At 41.9% G+C, this 25,014-nt stretch overlaps 1 protein-coding gene across 1 annotated transcript in view; it reads left to right on the forward strand.

Moving 5' to 3' along the window:
* The window catches only part of Mhcl (Myosin heavy chain-like), a 346,996-nt gene that overhangs the window by 148,193 nt on the left and 173,789 nt on the right, over positions 1 to 25,014 (forward strand). The window contains exons 5-19 of the mRNA XM_073078174.1: positions 12,140 to 12,322; positions 12,668 to 12,847; positions 13,452 to 13,576; positions 16,225 to 16,362; positions 16,963 to 17,106; positions 17,766 to 17,995; positions 18,769 to 18,919; positions 19,281 to 19,391; positions 19,885 to 20,014; positions 20,644 to 20,740; positions 21,250 to 21,373; positions 21,721 to 21,868; positions 22,271 to 22,371; positions 22,777 to 22,901; positions 23,424 to 23,599. Coding sequence (XP_072934275.1) covers positions 12,140 to 12,322; positions 12,668 to 12,847; positions 13,452 to 13,576; positions 16,225 to 16,362; positions 16,963 to 17,106; positions 17,766 to 17,995; positions 18,769 to 18,919; positions 19,281 to 19,391; positions 19,885 to 20,014; positions 20,644 to 20,740; positions 21,250 to 21,373; positions 21,721 to 21,868; positions 22,271 to 22,371; positions 22,777 to 22,901; positions 23,424 to 23,599 — 2,163 coding nt within the window. The remainder of the gene's footprint in view (positions 1 to 12,139; positions 12,323 to 12,667; positions 12,848 to 13,451; positions 13,577 to 16,224; positions 16,363 to 16,962; positions 17,107 to 17,765; positions 17,996 to 18,768; positions 18,920 to 19,280; positions 19,392 to 19,884; positions 20,015 to 20,643; positions 20,741 to 21,249; positions 21,374 to 21,720; positions 21,869 to 22,270; positions 22,372 to 22,776; positions 22,902 to 23,423; positions 23,600 to 25,014) is intronic.

Here is a 25,014-nt window from a genome sequence, read left to right on the forward strand (position 1 = left end):
AAAATACTTGTATATCGTAAACATGGTATCTGTTAGTATTGGTACTACATATTTATAATCATTCAACAAGATTAATATTGAAATACCTCATTCAGATGTTCTTAATCTAGTAGATTAGCATTCAACGATCCAAAAGCCCATCGTATGATCAAATACCGTCTTCATTTAGATCTCTTTTTTTAATTGAACTAGCGAAAGAGTATGCAGTCCATCTAATGGTTAGCGGCCACTGACTTTTTGGACATCTGTAAATAGCTGCATATAGAAATGGGGTTCTACTGAAGCCGATCAGGGATGCGTTACTAATTTCGAGGACTAACTTGGTCGCCTCATTAGGTCGATCAGCTGGCTCCACACCCTTCTATCAAAAAGTAGAACCGCGTCACATTAGAAATAGGTATACCGGTATTACCCCGATCGAACCGTATATCACCACCACATAACCTCGCGGAAGAATAACATGAAAATAGTACTTGAGAACATTACATCAACATTACCATTTTGTCGGACAAACCTATCCCAGCTCAAAACGTTCACTGCACCGTTTAGGCCCACAGTAACTATGTTAATTTACATTTCGTGTGTTTTGAACAAATGCGTTTAGTAGGTCAGACTGAACGCAAACGTTTGGCCCGAGACACCTGCTAAGTATAGGCGCCGCAAATGTACTCGTACCTCTTACGAGGCGTGGGCGTTTGCACGGATATGCATCGTTTGGTGGCCTATTACTTTCCATTGGCTAAATTTGGCGCAGGAGTTACGATGTTCTCTGAGACTGGATCGGTTGAACTAAAATTTGGTAATAATTTTAAGTTGAGATCTATGTGCAACATTTTGTTAGCATAGCTAATAGTATACTACGTACTTACGAGTAGCTTTTGGTATTTAACGGCTTCGAAGAAGTTCGTTAATACACGAAGTATTGGTTAATGTATGTATATTATTAATTCTTTTATAACTTTACCATTATTTATATTTTAAAAAATTATGATTATCTAAAAAAAGCCGTTAAAATAATGGTTAATACATATATGTTTTAATTAAACCGTTATTACTTGCACCTAAAAGAGTTTCAAGTTTCTCGTTTTCAAGAAATATGTACGAGTAAAAAATGTAATATTACAGAAACTGTTTGTTCACTTCATTTTAAACGCTAATAAATACCTATACTTTTATATCCAAACCATTTGTGCAAACAATACTTGACACCGTTCAAAATCTATTAGATCTACATTCAAAGAATCATCAAAAATGTATCAGAATATTAAGTAAAATTCCTTTTGTTAGTAGTTGTTGTACTTTGCACGTAGTTGTTTTCAAATTGTACCAGGAGAATTTCTAGCCGCGTCTTAAAGCCTTAAAATCTTAAAGCCTTTTTGCGTCCTTACTTGTTCTTCAAATGGCCATTCATTTAGCGTGTGCGTGTTTTACTTGTCTAATACGGAGCCGTCTACAGTATTATAATGCGTTTATGGGACATAATGTCCTCTAACGTTAGAAGGATCATTTCCATCTTCTTCAACGTTCACGCATTTCTCCTTTTGACTAAACGTTTGGTTCCTTACATGGTCTTGCAGGCTTGTCGATTCTGTACTAGAATTTTCTGTTCCCTCCATTAGCTTTGAGTCTTATGCGGTACGCGAAGTTTAATCTTGATGCGGCAATATTACACTATGACTTATTTAACCAATAGAAAATTTTATTTTTATTTTTTTCGATTACTAAATTTTTATTTGTTTTTCTTCATGCTGTTCTTGTCTTGATAACACATTAATATTTACTTGTAAAGATGGGTCGTTAAGAGCTGCTAAGATATGGTTATTCCTATTGTCTAAAACATCTTCTAACTGTGCAACATTAATCTCATTGAAAACTAGTTCTTAAGTTTTCGTATCGTGTGCCTACTTAAAAGGTAATTAGACAATGGTTCTAAGTGTACCTAATATAGTGGGAAAGATTCATTCTTTGCTTACTGATTATGGTAATTCATACAAGTTAGGTCTGAGTTTAGTATTTATCCGTGTTTAAATAGTCTTATCATCCAACCGTCCTTATTTTACGAGATCCTCGTATCAGATGACCATTATCCTCGTTCAAAATAAGGTTTTATCCAAAATTGCGAATGTATCGTGAGAACTAAAAAATCTTTTTTTGGAAATACTCTTTTATTACTACGATTTAATTAGCTTTACCTGTATGTTTACGACCATACACATAACGTATTAAAATACGGAAATCACGGATTTTATTTGGCTATCCATAAAATTGTATTATATTACATGTCCTTATAGCACATATAAATAGTCAATGTAATAATTAAATCACGTTTGTAATTATATCTGATGAGATAATAGGTGGTATGAAATTGAAATCCGCGATTTAGAAATCTTTATTATTGTTAGGGATAATGACAAGCGAAAATATATGTCTGCCTGTGCCTGTAACATTTCATATTTATGTTACATTGAAGAGAAGAGAAAACTGAGGCAATATTGATGAGATAGTTGCACAAACATAAATTATATTACTTAGGTTACATTTTACATCGAATGAATCCAAAAAAATCGTGACGCCTACTTCAAAAAATAAATTATATAAATAACCGTATAGATTGTACTTAATTAATAAAGCATGCGTGTAATTATAATAGATGTTGTACAAGGTGATAAATACGAGATTAGCAACGAACATTCCGTGTTACGCGATCCTTGTCACGGACAAATTAGCTTCACCTACACCTACTGATATAACACAGGTAGTGGTGTGTTTTGTCGATGTCGATACATATTGTTTTATCGATATTACTAAGCGATTGCGAGGTTAAACTTTATAATGTAGATCTGTGTAAAATGTTATATACCTAAACGGCTTTGATGCCCGCTTGTGATTTTCCGCCTATTCTGAGTTCTTATCGTCATTTTGTTAGTATTGCGATTGGCTGATCTAACAAAAGTTTATTTACCTACTATGGACAAATTGGTTTTCACACGTGTTGTCTTTACACATAATATTTTAATCTTTCATTCGATTAATATTTTTCCGTTAAAAAACAAAAATCATAAATATAAACTTTTAAAGCAATCAGAAACTTCAACCAACAAATCCGCTCACGTTAAGCTAAAATTAACCTTCAAATTTCTAAAATGTAAAAATCTGCGACCAAAAATCGACAACATAGAATCGTTAAGATCGATTGATTACCTGTTAAAAAATATATTCTAACAAGACATCACTACTCGGAAGTGGCTTACAACGCCCGCCTCTTAATCTTCCCACACTGGTGTTGCACAAAATTTATTAAGACCAATTATCTCGAGTCCTTCGACATACAGTAATTGTCCGATAAATTGTTCAATTGAAAGTAATAGCTTAATCACGATAATTCGTTTCCCAGACGGCTCTGTAGGTTTCTCTGTAACATGATAAAAGCTTTGTAAATTGTTTGATTGTCGATATAAGACGTCTATACGTAAATAAACGGCCGTTAATAAACGTTGCTATGTGTCTGATAATATGTAGAAGAATTCTTATACTTTTATATAGGATGTCTTTTTTTTATAATATAGGAGTATCAGACGAGCATGCAGTCTACCTGATGTTAGGTGGCTACTGCCGCCCATCGACATCTGTAATCAAACCCAGATAAGATTAGATTTTCCTACCTGAGGTCGGCCACAAATGCGCCGCTACCCCTGAAGACTAAGCCGAAAAGCCTCGGAAAAGTATGTCTTCATTGCCACACCCTTCAAACTAGAACATAGCAGCGCTTAACGCTTTTTTTTTTTTTTTTTTTTTTTTGGCGCCCAGATGTAGGTGGAAAAAGGGCTGACCCTCTACGGAGAGGGAGGAGCAAAAAATGCGTCCAAGCACTTACAGGCCGCGACGGCCGGTGCCTGCGTCGTGTGGGGCTGACTGAAAGGTCCTCCTGAAGGGAGGACCATCCCACTAAAAACTCCTTTAAGGCATTCGTCCAAGGGGACCGTACAGCCGACATCGGATAGCGACCTCTCGTTTGCGGAGCGAGAGGCGCTAGCGGCGCTCCCTAGAGAGCTACCGCTGGATAGATGACACTGAAGGTGTCAACGTATCATGAATAAGATTAGAATCGTCGGGAAGACGATTCTCTATGGAGAGTTGTACGCCCCTGTGGGCGGCCAGAAGATTCTCCACATCGGTGGAGAGTTTGTTAGGAGCGTCGGTCAAGATATTTCTTGGCCGACGGCAATTGTAACGGGTAGGAAGAGGGGCAGCATAGTCCGCTGCACCCTTGATTAAGGGGTTGGAATGGTTTTCTGAGCGGTCGAAGAACGCTTCAGAGAATTGTCTGAGGACTTGTTGTATTGGAGCGAGCTCCAGGTCGCGGTGGAGGTCAGCGTTTCTGACATACCAGGGGGCATTAAGTGCCCGACGACAAAAGAGATTTTGTATGACCTGGAGTTTGTCTAGGATGGTGGGATTCGCGTGAGCGAAGACTGGAGAGGCGTATGTTAACACCGGTCGAATGCAAACCTTATACAGCGTTCGCTTATTCCTGGCTGACAGCTTGCTGTGTCTGCCAATCATGGCGTTGAGGCGGCTCATGTAAGAGCGGGCGGTATGGGTGACCTTAGAGACGTGGGGTCTAAAGGTGAGGCCCGGGTCAAGGGTAACTCCTAGGTATTTTACTGTGGGCCTCCATGGAATGGGGGCCCCAAGTAATTTGACGGAGGGCAGGTTGTTTAAGCGCCTGCGTTTGTGGTCGAAGCGCATTGCGGAGCTTTTCTCCGCATTGACTTCGATGCGCCATTTCCTAAACCAATCTCCTAACTCGTTGACCGAGCGTTGGAGTTTGGCGAGGACAGATGACTCCTTTTGCCCTTGGATGTAAAGGGCGGTGTCATCGGCGAAGAGTGAGAGCTGCACCCCATTTTTGGGGATAGGAATATCGTTGGAGTACGATATGAATAATGTAGGAGCGAGCACTGAGCCTTGAGGGACTCCGGCTGTTACGGGGCGTGGGGGAGAGAGGATACCTTCGTGCCTGTAGCGGAAGGTTCTGTCCTGAAGGTAGGAAGCCACGATGCGGACTAGGCGATCAGGGAGACCAGAATGGTATAGCTTGTATACCAGTCCTCCATGCCAGACTTTGTCAAAAGCCTTGGCGACGTCGAAGAAGACTGCTAGTGTCTTGTTACGTCTTGGATAAAACCCGCTTGTGATGTACTCGACAATGCGGTGGACTTGTTGGGGGCACGAGTGCTGGAGGCGAAAGCCAAATTGGTGAGGAATGATGAGTGGGGGAGCATCTATTGGGAAGAGGTGCCCTCTTATGTGAACGAGGATCACCCGTTCGAAAACCTTGCCCATTGCATTGAGGAGGCTAATGGGGCGGTGGTTGGAGGGAATATGTTTCGGTTTCCCAGGCTTGGGAATACCGATAACTGTTGCTGTCTTCCAGGCTGTTGGAAAGAAGCTGAGATCGAGGCAGGCATTGAAGATAATGACCAGAAGGGTCAGTGCCTGCTCGGGGAAGTGTTTGAGCGCCAGGTTGGAGATACCATCCGGACCTGGGGCTTTACGAGGTTTCAAACCGCGGATGACGGTCCGGACCTCGTCTGTAGTGATTTTAATGGGAGCAGAGGTGACAGGGAGAGAGATCTTTTTAAGGACCTCCTCCTCCACCTTGTGAATGTGGATAGGGTCGCACGGTTGAGTGCTGGGGGAGCACTGCGCAGCGATGCTATCTGCGAAGCACTCGGCCTTTTCAGCGTCTTCGAAGGCTATGCTGCCGTTGGGACGCGTGAGAGGGGGAGTGCTTGAGAAGGCTTCGGTACGAAATCGTCTAGCGATTTTGTAGAATGCCTTATGAGAAGGTTGGATATCCTCCATGAGAGAGTTCCAGTTGGAGTCCCTCAGTTCGGCTAGCCGGGATCTGACTTTCCTTTGGAGGGCGTTAGCGCGCCTCCTAAGGACAGGGGTGGGATACTTGGCGGCCCATCTGAGGGCTGCGTTTTTGGTTTGGATTAGCTTCCTGACCTCGCGAGGTAGTTTGCGGTTCGGGACCTCTACCACCTTCGCGTTGTCATGAAGCGAAGTCTGAACTAGCTGGGTGAATGAGTTCACCGTACTGTCTATTTTCTCCGAGCTAACAAGGTAGTCTGGGGGAATAGTATACGGTGAATCGGGGGCCTCTATGGCCGAGGTGAGAGATTTCTCGTACCCTTCCCAATTAGTGAAGGTTTTCGAGGAGGTATGGGGAGTTGGATCATAGGGACCTAACTGTAGAGAGACTGGACGATGGTCTGAGCCCAGATCGTCCAGTGTTTCGATCGCTCTTGTATTGAGCGCGACGCCTTTAAGGAGGGCGAAATCCAGCACGTCGGGTTCTTGGTCTGCCCGATCGGGGTAGTGGGTTGGCGCTGTTGGAGAGAAGATATCAAAGTCCAGTGCGCGGGAAATGGTTAAGAGTTTCTTACCGTTGGTGTTAGTCAGCCGACTGTTCCAAACGGTATGTTTGCAGTTGAAATCTCCAAATAGTACGACAGAGTCTCCGAGCGAGAGGAGGGCCTCCAAGTCGCTTTGGAGAGGGGCTTTATTGGCGGGGAGGTAAATTGAGGCTATGATCAGGGACGGGTGTCCTGTCATGCCTAATTTGCATATGGTGGCTTCCATATTGGTGAGCTTGGGTGTTTCCAGAGGGGTGCAATGGAAGGATCTCTTGTAGTAGATGGCAGTGCCTCCGCCACGACGGTCGTCGGCTCTGTCATTACGTACAAGCGCGTAAGAGGGGAGACTTACGCCTTTAAGGGAGGGCTTGAGGAAAGTTTCCTGAACAAGCAACAGGTCGATATCCCTGTTGCGGACGAACTCCTTGAGTTCGGGAATGCAAGGCTTAAGACCTCGTGCATTGAAGGAGATAAGCGAGACGCCTTTAGGTTTTTGACGACCGGGATGAGGGGGTTGAGTATGAACGTTACTCATTGAATGGACTTGAACAACGCTAGGTGTTCAGAGTAGATTGCGATGCGCTCCGCCTGGCTGGCGTTACGCATCTTTTGCGAGACGAGTATGATCTCGTCGAGGTTCACCCCCTTAACGCAGTCCTTAAGGAACATGATATGTTCCCTTACCGATGCGTCTTGGGTGGGACGGGGAGTAGGAGTGGCCTTAGGGGCCGGGGTTGGTGGGGCGGTCGCGGGTGCGACTTTCCTCCAACTCATGGGAGCGGTTGGGGTTTTGGAGGCCCCTAGCCGCGGGAAATTGGTCGAATTGACCGGAGGTGGGCCTGCTTTCGAGGGCTGCTTTTTAGCAACCTTCTTTTGAGCGGGACGGGGGGCTTTAGGGCAGCCACGGTAGTTAGCCGGGTGCCCCGAAGTGGTGCATAGCACGCAGGCAGGAGGGGACTCGTCTTCACGAGTTCTCTTGCACTCACGTGTGGCGTGGGGTTCTAGGCACTTGACGCACCTTGGGGGGGCAGTGCAGTTCGCCGCTGCATGGCCGTAAAGCTGGCAGCGGTGGCACTGGGCAGGGTAGCCACGCTTGTTAGGTGGTTCTGCCATGATCTCAGAAAGGCCACAGATTGTGAGCTCCTTCTCCTTGAAAATGTCCTTGGAGGACGGGGTCTTGGCTAGAATGGCCAGGGCTAGAGGGTATTTGACCCCGTTGCGGTTGTACAACTTGTGTACACCTTCCACGGGGAACCCTTGGTTGACTAGATCCGTTAGGATTTCGTCTGTGGGAAGCTCGTAGGGGAGACCTCTAAGGACCGCTTTGATTTTGCGGTCCTCTTCTAAAGCGTACGTGTGGTACGGGAGTTGAAGGTGAGTTAGGAGCCTAATGAGGCTCCTGAAGTCCTCGGTGGTGGGGCATGAAACGCGAATAGAGTCGCGAAGGTTACGGGCCTTGGTGTAGTGGATCTGTTTTTCCACTAGGGTTTTAGAGAAGTCGGACCATTTCGACTTATCTCTGAAGAAAATGTGTGGGGGCGGTTTGCACTTGGCAAGTGCCGGTTCGCAGCGCGTGGCTGGCTTGGCGGGCTTAGCCGCGGGGGTTGAGCTCTGGGGCTCGGTGGAGGTTTTTGGCACGGGGGCCAGAGTGGAGGCTTTTGGCACGGGGGCCAGAGCGGGGGCCGCTGGGGCTGGGGTGGCTTCGATAGAGGCCTCGGAAGAAGTCTCACTTGTCGCCTTAGCGACGCGTTTGACCGGTCGTTTCTTGGTCTTCCTCGACTTGACAGGGGTGAAACCCTGGTCGTCGTCGGAGGAGGGGGCGGTGATGAGGGTGTTCTCCGATGATTCGTCGGAGGAGGCGGGGCGTTTGAGCGAGATGGCATCGAAGTCCATCTCGTGTCTCGGGGTGGCATCAGGGGATGCGGGTGAATCAGTAACGGACAGGGGATCCGTTACGGATTTTAAGGGCTCGCAAAGGGAGCGGAGTTTGACTGAGTCAAATGGGCGATTGAGCTCCTTGCTCAAGAGGGAGGACAGAGCCTCGAAAAATCTATCTGTTACCACGTAGGCCATGGTAACCTGGGATGCCTCCCTGCCGAGGCAGGGAGCTAACGGGGAGGGGAAGGGAAATGCAATTACCCCTAAGGGAAAGTAACTGCTACCGTCACCCTTGGGATAGCCCAAGTGCAGTGGGATCGGGTCTGCCGGTTTCTCTCAGGCCGAGAGGTCTGAGAAGCGCACCGGGTCAACGCTAGTTGGTTTCGTTGGCACCGTTAGGTATCCACCAACTCAAACGCGTCGGGACGTGAGTTTTGTTTATTCCCAATAAATTGGCAATAAACAAAGCACGGACCGCTATCGATAATATCGAGTAGGCGAGAACCGGCCGAAAGGCCAGAGAAAATTCTGGGTTAGGAAACACTAGAGCGCGAGCAGGCGGGGCTGCTCGGTCTGGCGTTCAAACGCAGAGTGCTTAACGCTACTGTTAATAGGCAGATATAGCAGTGGCGGTGGTGCCGGCGGAGTCGAACCACAAGGGGTTCTACCACCTTTAAAATTATTTTAAACATAAGCCTAGTAGTTTCAAATTTTACTTTTAATGTTTCAAAATGTCCAAGTTGTAATAATACAAAACAGCAAAGTGTCCAAACCGCAATATGTCCAAAAGAAGTATAATTTATTCTACACTCGTACACTTAAATTACTTATCGTACTTTTCACATCCAATACAGATTTATTTAGGGCGGTTTATCAAAATTATTCACTTTTATAAAATAAGATTAATATTCGCGTCTATGGTGTTCTAATTGGATGTTCAACTATTTAATCTGTTAAGTAGCAGACCATTTTTTTTTATAACTGTAATCAGTTCTTGTGTAGATGTGCGTTAAGCGTGTTTTCTGAACATGTCATTAAGAATCACTTGCACCATGTTTCCAAATTACCTCATTTAAAAGTTCCTTCCTCAATGAAGAATGTTTCCGCGAAGCGTTCAGCGTAAGAATATCATTAAGTAATTCACCGTAAACGTGGTGTAGTTAGTTTTCTAATTGATTAGTTACAGCGTTGCATGTATTGGTGTTTAGAAATTTCTATTAGGTAACTTAACCGGCTGTCTTATGAATGAGTAAGGCGACTGTCTTAGTCCTACCAAGTGGTAATCCATCTATGATCGGCTTTAGGTAGACCGTAGAACCCTGTTTTATATGAAGCTACAGCGTCACTGGCCTCCTACCAACAGGTAGAATGAATTTTTGTTTACTACTTCTCTCTTGTATAAAGTTGGAAAATAATAACACTAGAACCAATATGATAAGATTTTTGAGTGTAAAAAGTTCTGAAGATAATTACAAGAAAACTAGGCGGTCTCTAAGATCTTTTTGTGAATTTTAATAGGAAAGTCATGAGTCTTGTCTACCTGAAGTATTCATTGGAAAGGTTCCTGTAAGCGTGTCTGGCATGTCACACTTTTAAAGCTAATATATAGCAGCGCTTAACTTCTGTTATAAAACAGAAATGTATGTGACGATATTGCCACCATAGACGAAGTGTTCTACCGTCTTTAATTAAATCTTACATATGCATTAGCATTTCGTCATTGTTTCAAATATTCATAGGCATTGATAAACACCATCAGGTGGGCTGACTTCCTGCTCGCTATCTTATTAAGCACATCTTGTATTGAATTGTTTACTATACATTATACATACTGAGTAAGCGAATTGCGAGGACACCATATCGGCCTGACACGCACAGGGTCCCGGGTTCGGTCCCCGGCCAGACTTATATCTTGATAATTATTAATTTATTTATATCTCGGCAAAAGGAGTACAGGACGCCCCCCGACCATGTGGACTGATGACCTGAAGCGAACGGCGGGAAACCGCTGGATGCAGACGGCTCAAGACCGGTCGGAGTGGCGCAGACAAGGGGAGGCCTATGTCCAGCAGTGGACTTTAAAGTCTGACAGATAGATAAATTATATTAATAAATTTAGGTCTCTGTTCTGGCTCTAGATGTTTATGTATTCGTTTATATGTGTATCTATGGAACCCACGATACAGGGAATCCTAGTGTGAGACTGTGGCTACAGGCTGTGAGTGTAGAAAGCGTCTTTTCTAAGGATGTTCACCAAATCTTGTCTGTGTAAATCCACAAAAATCATACAGGATGTCGCTAAAGTAAATTTGGCAACATCACTGATGATGCAAAGTCCAATTATCAAAAGATAGCCTCTGGCCACCTTAATTTTTAAAATAATTGATTAATACTTTATAGATAGTGAGCAAAAAGCTTTATGAGGTCATGTTAGATAATAAATTCTAAGCTTTATTTATCGTTATTTAAAGAGGTTGACGTCAATCTTATAGGTTACCCATTAATAAGGATTACTGAATCTTCATGTCACTATTTCTAAAATATCGTTTAGATAATTAATGCCTAAATTGATATATGACTTACCACCATGGGTCGACAACTGGTCGACAACTGGTCGATTCTGCAACACTTGCAAGTGGGTTATGTATATTGTACATGTTGTTATGTATATTGAAAAATGCTTAGGGTCGCTTTGCTTTTCTGGGCGATAAAGTCACGAATATTAAAATGAAATCATTTTGGACAGGTCTTAAACTTCTAACTTTTAACGCCGAGGCGGTATTAGTAGGTAGTTATAGCGACAATTTCACGTAATTCCTTCAGACAATTCCCAGATTCTTTCCCAAGATATTGTGGTACTCTTTGCAAAGGGCTTCTAAAGGCACCGTGGTATCGGTTCAAGGTTTCCCGTGGCACCTGAAAAGGTGCCCAAAATCGAAAAAATAACAAATAGTCTATCAGACAAAAAGTTTAGCGATCGCTGGTTTAGATGTTTAATATTCCTTAATGATATTCTATTTATTTGTAATCCTAAGAACCATTAAATTGAAAAGTTACGATTATCCTTTTTCAATTCGACACAAACAGTCAAGAGATTTACAACTATTGGCTCCGAACGCAGTAAGATATTTTGGTTTTCTTTGAATAATCGACACATACCTACATAATATTAGCTTACAACTCAAGGTTATACCACGTTATACCAACTCGACTGTCCTGTCTTATTCGATGAATAAAATAAGACAATGAGTAAATATCTCGACGATAATAAAATCTATTTTATGGTCTTCGCTCCTATTGCGAAATCGGTTTCGTTTTGGAGACGTTAAGTGAGTTAAATTATGTTTCTTACGGTGACATCGTATCTATTATTTTTTATATCGATTTAAACGATCTGAATTTGAATTTGAACAAACGATTTGAATTTGAAATTGAACGACAATATACTTAATCGCTCTCGTTTCTTTATTGCTTGCTTAGAAAATCTATTTTTTATTACCTGTACAAAAACTGAGGCCTACAATTTCAAAGAAAGATTCGCATAGGCAGCCAGAGAAACAGATAAGGGATAAACTCATTTAAAAAGTGAAAATTAAGGCAAAAAAAGATAATATTTTTATTTCTATATTTTTATAGAACTTCACAGTTTTATGGTAGAGCTTTATGGTAGAATATGCCACAAACGTACTCCTACTTACTTGTACGGAGGGCCCAGCGGTAGGACATAATAAGGGCTTAGTTTTAGATATCTTCTAAAATAATTATCATGCATTTCATATTTTACCTGAAAATTATTGCGTATCCATAAATGACCAAAAATATTCCCGTTGTTTCAGGCGAAATCCGAGGAGCAGCTAGCCTGCGAGAAGGAATGGCTCCAGGCTGGCCACATGTGGCTGGCGCACCGCGGCGGCTTCACCGCGGTGGTGCGGGAGGGCGACGCGGACGCCGGCCGCGCAAGGGTCCGGGTACTCCTCACTGGGGAGGTGCTTACCGTTGATGAGGATGATTTGGAGAAGGTAGGTGGATGGAGACTGCATTAAGATGTTTTTTTGAAATATGTAGTGCTGACTCTAAGCCCGACACAAAAATCCGGTGAAACTATAATCGCTACAAGGGCTAATAGCAACTACAGAATCGAAAAGAAGAGTGTGGTACATATACTTGGTGCTAATATAATAAGCCGATATGGTTGATCTCCGGTAGGACTTCAATCCCATTTGAGGACACAGAGATCACTTCTTCAACTTCTTGAAAAAAAAAAAATTATAAATTTGCTTTACCGTAATCAAATATATAGATAGATAAACATAATTGCGGAAATGGGTCTTCGATTTAGCATTACAACCATTCTTAATTTCCAGGCGAATCCACCTCAACTGGAACGTTGTGAAGACATAGCCTCGTTGCGTTGCTTGAACGAGTGCGGCGCTCTGCACGTGCTGCGCTCGCGGTACGCCGCCGGCCTGCCGCACGCCCGCGCCGGTCACGCACTGCTCGTGATGGGGCCCCCGAGACGCACTGCACCCGTATACACTGAGAAGGTAAATTTATAGATATCTCAGGTCGCATCGTTGCGCCGTTGTGATGAATGCATTGCTCCGAATGTGCTGCGTTCTCGCACATACGTACTGTCCGTGATAGGCTCTCCGAGACATAGTGCACCCGTTTACAATGAGATAATACGCCGGTATCATAAACTCCAGGTCGACTGGCCTTTGTAGGAACATTGTGAAAACATCTTCTCGTTGTGTCGCTGAAACATAAGGGTTGCAATGAGATCCTTGAGTATAATAGTTAAGAATTGACCAATGCTTCACAAGGACTTTCGTTCCTCGGAGGTCTTATGATTTGTTTGAAAAGACGAACTTGGTAGTTACCCATACCTTCCTCAACAAAACTGCATTGAAGCGTGGTTGTGGTATAAACCTTACTCAACTTTGAGACGTAGAATATTATAACATTAATAGCTACTGGGTCAGAGGTGTCTTAGAAGAACAACGATTTAGGACATATACTCGTACCTTAATCACTTCCACGTCATGAAAGCTTTTCGATAACAGGTCAATGTATTTTTCCTTCGCCGTTGTGGGGATAGAACCACGTCCATTAACGGGAAATAAAATGTTTATTTGCCTATGTTACCAGGTGGCAGCAATGTTCCGCGGCTGCCGCGCGGATGACATGCCACCGCACATCTTCGCTGCTGCGCAATCTGCTCATCGCTGCATGTTGGCGTCGCGGCGGGACCGCGCCATCGTGTTTCTTGGGAGGTACGCTATTAAGAGCATCGGTGAACACAGACCTGTATCTTAAAGGTCTGTGGTGTAGGCATTTGATATATATCTGATAGATATTTTTTTATGATTTGGAAGAAGCTGAAAACTCGTCTTGACTTGTGGGGCTACGGGGAGAGAAGAGTAAACGCAACTCTTCTCTGTTGGTTGTATGTATGACGAGGGAGGGACATAGACGAAATAAAGAAATAGACAACAATTTGTGTTACCGAAATGTATGTGAATTTACCTTTTTTGTCATTTAGAAAATGTCGGAAATTATTTAGTTCATTAGCATGTTTTTTTTTTTTTTAAATAAATAACTGTTTTCGCTTGCAAACAAAATTTTGAATACTTTTCGGTTTTGCTAGCATTTGTGTAAGATTTATTATTTTATTTTAAATATGTTTTATGAATCCACACAGACTATAGGAATCGGAACGTAAGTAGGATAAACCGGATAACTTAGATAGGTATCCACCAGCGCCCAGATTTTATCATCTGTAGCAGGATTCCGTCGATAACATTGTGTTAGGCGATCTGCGGTTGGCGTAAATTGCGGAGATCATATCACGGCTTTCTAGACAATTCCGGTGACCACTTCGAGCTATTGCGTTCTCTTAGCTTATCGGAAATAGGATCTGTATCGCTTCGACTGGTCTAAGTTGGGGAATTCAGTCAGGGCTGGCGTTGTTCAAAGGAAGATAATGTACTTGCTACATTGTTAATTCTTATTTAATAAATTAATAATATCCAGTGTACCTAATGATATGTCGGTTCGTATATATCACTTTATTTTTTCATTTCTGAATAAAATCTTCAGTAAATTCTTCAGCATGTGATTGGTTAGAAGTACTTAAAACTTTTGATAAAAAATGAAGGCAAGATATTTTTTAATTCATCTTATGACAACGAAAAATTCGACAGAGAGGATCCAATATTTTCATGTCATATGCGCTTTACTTAATAAAAAAAATAATCCTTATTCATAAATGCAATTTTGCATATTTATTTATATTATTGCCTATTGAATAGAAGAAGTAGCTATGTTTTTTCTAACGTTACGTTTTCTTACGTGACGCAAAAGTCTAAAGTTAAGTGTCCGTATTCCTTGTGTTAAAAACCTAAAAGCCTTTTTTTTACTTCTAAAGTTAAGTCTCCTTAATATTTCTTCTTTAAAAAGCCTTCTAAATTCTTAAAATGCAAAAAGTTCAACCCTAGTTACGCTCGCGATAATTTACCTAATAACCGGAACGATTCGTAAACGTCGATGCCAAGGTAATTATGGAACGCGCGACAGGTATTCGAGCGTGCCGGTTTTAAGCGATTCGTCGCGTTGGCGCTCCTTGTTTTGATTCTGGAGGTCTATTCCGAACGTTCGTCAATGATATTTTAATTTGTATTTCAGTTTAGCGCATAAAGCGGAGGCGTTTAAAACTATTTTAAAAAGCGCAATATTAGTCATTTGGCAATTAACAGGCGAGGTGACTAATATTATGCATAATTTGTGAAACTCGGAAAATTATAAAAAGTACGTGATTAAAATGCCCGAAACTACAGAGGAAGATTGATGAGTTTCATGGCGTATACAGAGAAGAACCGGTAAATAACAAAACCCTTCTCTGTACAACTTCAAACCCACTTAAAAACTTGATTTATTTATGTTAAAATATTTTCGAACAGTACCCTTAGTATGAGTTTTTACGTTTTGACAAAAATGTTTTTGATTTTGTTTACGTAATATCCCGCGCGCGTAAGCGCCGCTAGCGGATTGTAACAGAACTGATTGGAAATATATGGACAAATACGCAAACAAAACCAAAAACAGTCATTTTTGTCAAAACGTAAAAACTCATACTAAGGGTAGTGATCTCTGAAACTATGCTCAATATCAACATTGGACATACGTACGATTCGTATGTGTAGTGTGTACATAGTAAACCACATTTCGTTCGATAAATATTAATATTTGCTAATGATGTCGTAAAATCTAAGAGCAAGGCCGTTTGATCTTTTCAATAAACAACTTAGATTATTGAGGACTTTGCTAATTTACATTTTAAATATTTTCGTCATTAGAGTAAAAAAAATGAACTTTACACTTGAATGTCAAAGTGATATTTGGTGCCTTTGACTGGTATTATAGCTCTATTGGTTATTTGGCACTTACTTTACTATTTAGTGCTATTATTACTATTTTGTACGGTATGATTTGAAAAAAAAAGTGCTGCTTTAAGTTATTAAGAGAAACGTAACAATTACCTACCTTACAATTTTATCTCTTCACACCCGGACATTTTTTGAGGAATAGATCAGCTATCACCACACTGGTCTGCTACGTTGAATGTACCGAGTTTAAGCCCTAGCCAGTTAAACATATAAATAACCTAACACAGAATTTACGTGGGTCACATAGACAGATAGACAAAAAATACAACAATATAGACCTAAAATGTTTTGTTTTAGAACTGTATTTTTGTATATTTTACCATGTGATCTTATAATACAGGGAATTATTGTGTGGGACACACTGTTTAAACAAATAAATGCAATATCTACGGCAACGTCCACTTTGTATGGCTTACCTACGGACTTCGAAGGACAAAATGATTACCTGATTAATATTTAAATATTGTCATCACCAGGTCCGGTTCAGGTAAAACGACAGCGATGCGCCACTGCGTGTGGTACCTGGCGAACGCGTATCCAGCGCAGGGCTCCAAGCTGACGCCGGAGCGCCTCGACGCGGCCCTTGACGTGTTGCACGCTTTTGGCTCCAGTCGGTGAGTATATTGGAATATTTTACTTGAGATCTATGTGAAAAGAATACCCAAGAATCCAATGTAAGTTTTGATCAGATTGATTATGCCGCCTAGTAAATAAATTATTGCAAAGAAATAACCATCCATCCGCCTTTTAGAGTGCACTGCTGGATATAGGCTTCCCCTAATTTACGCCACTTCGATCGGTCTTTAGTCGTCGAATCCAGCGGTTACCCGCCGTCCACTTCAGATCATCTCTCCACCTGATCGGGGGCGTCCTGTACTCCTTTTGCCGAGACGTATAAAAATAGCCGACTAACAACAAGGCTGGCAAAGTTTATCATAAGAATAAAAACTTTACCTAAAACAGATACAATTGCGTTGCTTATAAAGACAAACGCATTCCAGCCTAGAAAACGTCAAAAATATTGGATCTATATGGAGTCTTTTAAAGCCATGCCCACTTACTATCAGTTGGACTGCATTTTCGTTTCATATTTCGCTTTAATAAAAAAAACAATATTATTATGGTAGGTCCTCGTTGAGCATCAAATATATCTACCGCCATAAAAAATGATAAAGGTATGAACTCTTCAACTTATTGACATTTTCACATTACAGCACGGGTTCGAACCCGCACGCGTCGCGTTTCGTATCGCTCACTTCGCTGGACTTCGACGGCGGCGGCGCCCTGGTCTCGGCGTCGGTACAGACCCTGCTGCCAGATTTGAGACCGGATCAAACGCCCATAAGGGCCTTGCATACGTAAGTTTCTACTGATTTTATACATTTTAATCACTAATTTTACAACTGTGAGGAAGATTTGCAAATGAAGGGGTAATAAAATAAAACAATAATTCAATTTTAAAAGAAAATAGCCTACTAGCTGACCCGTCAAACGTTGTGTTGCCATATAAATAAAAAAATGTTAAGGGTGAACAACCCTTATCACTTAGGGGTATGAAAAATATATAGTAACCGATTCTCAGACCTACTGAATATGCAAACAAAATTTGGTGAAAATCTGTAAAGCCGTTTTACAGGAGTACGGTAACATTGTGACACGAGAATTTTATATATAAGATGATTACTCCTACACAACCAACGACACCTTATATTATAAAATCTATCAAGCCGTTATAGGTTATGTCAAAGAATAAAAATACATACATTTCAATGTCTATCTGAAGTTGATTACAGCTGCGTGAAGAATAAGTTGTAAGGTCTCATACGAGTATAAATAATAATATAACATCCCCAGTCTTGATATCAATCGTAAAGTCTGATATACAATCGATCTACAAAGATAAATAATGTCGGGTGCGGTGGGGCTTCGTAAAATGAGTCATCACCCATTACCCATCTGTACCCAACAATAAGACATTAAATTGCACCAAATTATTAAAAAATACTCATGATTTCAGCCTATTCCACGGCTGCGATGGTCGTCTCCGTCGCGAGTTACAACTCGACCAAGCGCCCGTGAACGCCCCGAACCCGTACGTTGCCGCCAGTGAAAAGGCGGATGCACCCGCTGAGTTCTCCGCGCTGAAGGAAGGGATGCAACTGCTGGGCGTGTCTGAACAGGAGCAGATGGCTACTTGGAAGATACTAGCCGCTATCTGTCATCTGGGATGGGCTGGCGTCGCTCGAGGTATAGTTCACTCATTCTCATAATACATAAATTACTTTTCCCCGAGTAAGTACGTTGTCAGCGAGAAGGCGGGCGTACCCAGTGAGTTCTCCGCGCTGAAGGATGGGATGCAACTGCTGGGCAGTTTGAACAGGAGCAGATGGCCACGTGGAAGATACTAGCCGCTATCTGTCATCTCGGGTGGGCTGGAGTGGCTCGAGGTAATTTACTCCTAATGCATTAATGATATTTTTTCCTGAATACATACGTTGTCATGAAGGGATGCAACTGCTGGGCGTTTCTGAACAGGAGCAGATGGCTACGTGGAAGATACTAGCCGCTATCTGTCATCTGGGATGGTCTGGTGTGGCTCGAGGTATGGGTTACTCACAACATTTTTGGAAGAACTGCTAGAACTTAGGTAAAATAGCAGGGAATTATCTAAAACAAAGTTAGAAATACCTATTAGACCATGAGTGTATAAAAGTTATTTTTGTCATTCTTATTGTGTGACCTATGCCAAAGAATCTGCTACAGCTATCATTTAACTTAAATTGACCTCTCTCAAATAAATCTACTACAATTACGATCTTACCTACGAGCCACCTCGCACATTTTTGCATTGCACTGCATTTTACATATTCCGTGAAATCTTTATGTGTATGACATGTTACAAAGACAGTTCGAATAAAGGCCTCCCGCGGATACCACGCGTTTTAATTGCATTTGACATTATTCGAAATATAGATATATCCCGTACAACCTGAGTAATATTTTTTCGTTTGTCCCCACAGCAAACGCAGGCTCAGCCTTGAAATACCAGTTCGCGAGTACAGGGTGTGCCGCTCGTGCTAGCCGCTTACTAGGGGTGGGGCCGGACGAGCTCGCGCGAGCGGTGTTCGCCCCGCCCGCGCCCTCCTCGCCGCAACCCACCGCTACCCTTAGGTAAGGGCGTATCTGCACCCAACAGTTAATTTAACCTTGGTCTTATGTATAGTCTTATGTAATGTCTGCTTGTTTGTATGGCAGTAAGTGCGTCCGTGCAATTAAAAATGCTTACATTTGTGTGCATCAATGCGCACTCGTCTGTCCTTGTGTCCGTGTGTGCGTATGTGTATGCAGGAATGTATGAATTACAATTAAAACTACTACTACTACTACTAGAGCTGTGAACGTGAATGAGACATATATTATTCCTCTTAATTTTGCATTTCTCCTATACTAAATTAAAATATAATTATAACTGTTTTTTTAAGCCTCTCAAATATCTAAAAGTACATAATAGAACCATTTAATATCATTTCAGGACACCATCACCGTCGAACGAGAGAGAAGCGCCGGGCGCTGACGCACTCGATGCGTTTGTCACCGGACTTTACAATGAAACGTTCAACATCGTGGCTGCGTTAGTGAACAGGTAATTACACCATGCTGACAGCGCCCTCTGTTGTACAGCGAGAATATAATATTGTGTTACAAGAACGAAATTATTTATCTCAAAAAAGTTTGAGATTGTTTTCTAGTATCTAGTATAGCTTGGATAGTAAAACTTTAAAGTGGATATGTTATGAAAATTAACATGTATAATATATTTGTTATTTTGTATTGATGCACCTCGAGAAACTTTAGAAAGGTATTATATTTTATTAAATTCATGTAAGAATATAGGAAAAAATACCTTACTCAGAGGCTGAATTTGGTTTCTACCTTTTAGCATCTGGGATTATTAAGATTGAAAAGTTTTTTTATTTATTAGTAAATAGGCGCTCGTATATCCTCGATCTCGCCCGATGGTAAGTGACGATGAACGAAGTAGCCTATTCACTCTTCGTTTGAAATCTCCTAGATTATACTTATCGGGAAATACAGTATAAAAACTGAGTAAAATGTTATTTTTTTTATGATGACAGGAGTTTGTCAACTTCAGCGAGAACCTCAGCATCCATATTGCTCTTGGACACGCCGGGAGCAGACAACCCGATGTGCGCCGGCCAGCAGAGCGGTGCTTCTTTATCCAAACTGCTGTCTAATTATCTACAGGTAATATTAGATTAAAATGAGAACTCATGGAGCGTTTTTCAACTGCCTCCAACGCATTGTATCCTTAAAGATTAGTGACCGAAACTGATTTTTCAATCAAAAACGAACCTTCAGTTTTTCCCTATAGTTTAGTTGAAACCGAAATCTATTAACAGACTTAAAAAATACACAATTCCCTAGAATTAAGATATTTGCACTATCGTAGAAGCACTTAAACTAATTATCTTTATTAATTTTTACCACGCTTTTATTAGCTTGACCTGCATGTATGTATGCAACGGAATCTTTGAACTCAATTTTTACCCACTTTGAACGGTCTGATTATTTTAAAATTTTTAACACTTATCAAGAACCGATGACAATACACGATTTTAATAATTGTGTCCTATTCTCCTCATCAGGATCGTAAGGACAAATGATTTCAATTGTGTGATTTAAGCGTGGTTTTTAGTTTTTAAACTATATTTATTTCTTATTATTTTTTGGTTCAATGGGAGTTCGTAAAATTACTGAAATCTGACATGTCAATATGTATACCATGATATGTGATCTACTCATGCACTATATTGAATGAGTGAATTACTTGTCATTATGTGCTCTTAATAAAATAAGATATATTTTGTGATCAGGAGCGTCTCCAAGCGGTGTTCCATGATGCGATGCTGGTGGCGCCGCGGGAGCGGTACGCACAGGAGGGCATCGCTCTCGACGACGGCACTGAAGAAGGTATGACATAATATATCGTGTACTTGGTGGTAGTATAACAGAAATTATGACTGATTCTTTCTAAATGCTCTCTTATAATGCGACTGGTTAACTTATTCCTCGCTTTTGGACGATCTAGGGGTAAGAGGATGACGACAGAGGGAACTGTGCGGGGAGCGGGCGGCAGGCAAAATTTAAATAGTGGCTCATTTTGCTAACTACTCAAACCCTACCCCCCGCACCCACGCACAGAGGGTGCGTGGGTTCCGCCGCAGGCGAGGACTATTTTTCTGAGTTCAAAATAATAATGAAGTATTCCAAAATGTTTATGCCCGGCGTTGTGCAAAAGGTGGTCACAGGGATGACCATGGCGGATAGTACTAATAGTAGAAAATATCCCTTTACTGTTACTGTTCTCATTAATAAATTAATGATGACGGTCACCTGACCTACCTAGAGTGGCTTCGAAAATTTTAATTTTGTTTTAACTTTGTATACTTTTATTAAAATCAAATATTCTTTCACTACAGATTGGTTATCAGAGACCGTGAACCCTGGTCCGATGGTGGACCTTTTGGACAAGTCGCCACAAAACACTATTGTTCGAAGCTCGCAGGCTGATCTGCGCGACTGTGATCGGCGTGGACTCCTATGGTAAGATCTAATTCGGATAATAAACTTCGGAATAATAATAATTCTCATTTACACAACACTGCAAATATTAATGCAGGTTCGTATTTTTGAATTATGCAATTAAAGATATGGTGTATAAGTTTTTCTTAACCCATTTCTGAAAATGAGTTAATAATAATTAGGATTACATTTTACTGTTTAAAATATTTTTTTAAGTTCTTAAGCTGCTTCTCCTCCATAGCGAAAGATCTTCTGAAGCGTTGGTAGATTGTTGACGTTCAAAAAGAGTTCTATATCATCAGTTTTGAATTAACGAAATTTGAATTTAAATCTTAAAGATTTGTACTAATATGAAAATTATCTTTCAGGCTTCTAGACGAAGAATCGATGTATCCCGGCTCGTCAGACGATACGTTTCTAGAGCGTGTAATGACTCACTACGGCGCTCCACACCACACACAGTACCTGCTTAAGAAGGCACCGCACGCCAGGCAGTTCATATTGCAACACTTGCAGGTAAGACTCGTGGCAGTGTGCAGCTACTTGATAATAGATGGCGCTTGATGTGCCCTGAATCTCGGTATGGAAGTTTTCTAAAAAAATGTATTGTAATGTACTTGACGAGATTAAAGTTCGCTGGTGCTAAGACAACACTTATTTGTATTTATCCTCATATAGAATTGAAATTCTTCTTGAAGTCAATTACCATGTGATGTATGTATTGGTACAGGTTGACCGTAACAATACTGACTGTTCCGTTGACTGACTCGTAGTTGTACCCCCAATACACTTTGTTGGTAATATACACTCAAGACTTTCAGATTTTATGGGGAGTACCCGCGTCCCGCTGTGGGTTTAGATTAAAAGGGTTACGGTAATATATGTATGTGTTGTAAATGGTTATATCATTTTTCACAGGGCACGAATCCCGTACTCTACGATGTCACAGGCTGGGTGAAGGCCAGCCGAGAGAATCCTATCACTAAGAAGGCGCACACGTTGCTACAGGAGAGCCAAAAGTGAGTAAATGTAACATCATTCTTTACTTTGTTCATATAGTGTATGTAATTATATGTGCACAAAATAAGTCAATATATACTTGTAAATGTTTGCTGTCAAAATTATTTCAACTATCAAATGAATAAGATTTGATCATAGTTTTTTTTTGTATTTTACAAATCGAGATTTTAAAAATTCCGCCTTAGGATAGTACATATTTTACAATTTTAATAACTTTAAAAGGAAAAATTAGAAAAAGGAGTTCATGAAATTTGGTACGTCGTGAGGAGGATAGTAGTCATGTTTTATGACCTCCACGTAATTGCAAATATTGTTCTAAATCTAGCAGTGTAACTAACAATTATTAAGCGTTTGAATAGGTCTATATCACAGTGTATCATGTGAAAATGTTTCAAACTTGCCAGCGAGGACATCGGGCGCCTGTCGTCGTGGTCGCGCGGCGCGTGCGGCGTGGGCGCGTGGTCGGCGGCCGTGGGCGACGCCTCCACGCTCCGTCGCGCCTCCTCCATACGACGCACGCTCACCTCCGGTAAGTGCTATGTCCGGCTCGAAGGACCATGTGTCCGTAAATTTTATTATTGATTAAGAATGTTTGTAGTAGCTTTTGTGTATTTTACCTCTTGAAACTATAGGGATAATCGAAAAATTCTGAAAGGACATACGAGGCCGATTTTGATAGAAACTAAAACTGTATCATTAATTTTTTAAATATATTTTTACTTAGCCGGAAATCGAACTAGTTCATTTTGAAAAAAAGTACACCCTGTATATTATTTCACTGTCTGATAGTGTCGCTTATAAGGATCAAATTCTGGAAAGCAATGTTATGTAACAAATTAAAGGAAAGGGAAAATTTAGGAGAAAATACATATTTTTATATATTAAGTTGGCAGGGAAGTTAAATAATGCAGTTTTAATTTTTATGAAAATTGGCCTCTTAACTCCTTTCAGCATTTTTCGCTAATCCTTATAGTTTCGGATTTGGCCCTGAAGGCCCGTTTGAAAAATTTACCCTGTATATCGTACAAATTGTCATCGTTTCTTCCCACAGGTACAGCGGGTATGAAGCGGCGCTCAACAGCGTTGCAAGCGAAGTTCGTGGCGGACGGTGTAGTGGACACGTTGCGTCGTTGCGGCGCCGGCGGAGTGCAGTTCGCGTGCTGCCTGCTCGCCGCGCACCCCGCGGACCCCGCCGACGACGTCAACGTGCCGCTGCTCCGCTCGCAGGTGTGTAAGAGCGTAAATTGCTCCCCCCAGGGTAGAGCCCGATAGAAGGGCATCGTGTTCCGTTGTTCTCCACCAAACACCGAGGACGGCCACCGGGAAGGTTTTAGTGCGGTAAAAGTCCCACATAACCCGTCACTCCCATCGCGCCGGGTTTTATAATATAGGAGTAGCAGACGAGCATGCAGTCCACCTGATGGTACGTGGGTACTGCCGCCCATGGACATCTTTAATCAAACCCAGATAGGATTAGATATTCCTATCTGAAGTCGCTACCTCTACCTCCGCCGCTACCTCTGAGGACTAAGCTGGAACGCCTCGGAACCGGGAAGACGTTCAAAAAGTACGCGGAGCCGTGGGGGCGATACAGGGTTATGTGGGACTCTTATCGCACTTAAACCCCCTCGGTGTCCGTCCTCGGCGCTGTGTAGATTACTCCGGGATCTCCAAAGGAACACAACCGGAGCCCTCTTAGCGCGTTGCCCCGTCGGGCTTCGCCCAGGTGAGCTTGGCGTTCGCCACACCGTCTGGTGTGCTCGACGGTATGCGACCACACAAACCGCCGTCCATTCCTTAGTCGCTGGCCGGGCGTTTCCACTCCAGACGACCTAGGAAGCAATCTACCCGCTTCACGCAGTGGTACATAATAATAGGAAGCAATCTACCCGCTTCACGCAGTGGTACATAATAATAGGAAGCAATCTACCCGCTTCACGCAGTGGTACATAATAATAGGAAGCAATCTACCCGCTTCACGCAGTGGTACATAATAATAGGAAGCAATCTACCCGCTTCACGCAGTGGTACATAATAATAGGAAGCAATCTACCCGCTTCACGCAGTGGTACATAATAATAGGAAGCAATCTACCCGCTTCACGCAGTGGTACATAATAATAGGAAGCAATCTACCCGCTTCACGCAGTGGTACATAATAATAGGAAGCAATCTACCCGCTTCACGCAGTGGTACATAATAATAGGAAGCAATCTACCCGCTTCACGCAGTGGTACATAATAATAGGAAGCAATCTACCCGCTTCACGCAGTGGTACATAATAATAGGAAGCAATCTACCCGCTTCACGCAGTGGTACATAATAATAGGAAGCAATCTACCCGCTTCACGCAGTGGTACATTATAATAGGAAGCAATCTACCCGCTTCACGCAGTGTTACATAATAAATTAACGCCCTAAGTTAGGGACGAACGGCGTCATGGACACGTTACGGCTCTCCAAGAAAAGTCAAGTATTACCACTTCTTGTCGCAGATGGGAAAATGCAGGCGTACTAAACTAATCTAATCACCCGTTAGATCTGTAAAAAAATATTTATCCGAGAATAAGACCAAACATCCATAGGACTCGGCTGAAATCGACCTGGAGATCGAAACTCCTGTTGATTTGGGCTTTGGGCCTA

The sequence above is a fragment of the Epargyreus clarus genome, unplaced genomic scaffold, assembly GCF_041222505.1.
Source record: "Epargyreus clarus isolate Ecla_fem2 unplaced genomic scaffold, WU_Ecla_fem_2.2 ptg000012l, whole genome shotgun sequence".
Taxonomy (NCBI): domain Eukaryota; kingdom Metazoa; phylum Arthropoda; class Insecta; order Lepidoptera; family Hesperiidae; genus Epargyreus; species Epargyreus clarus.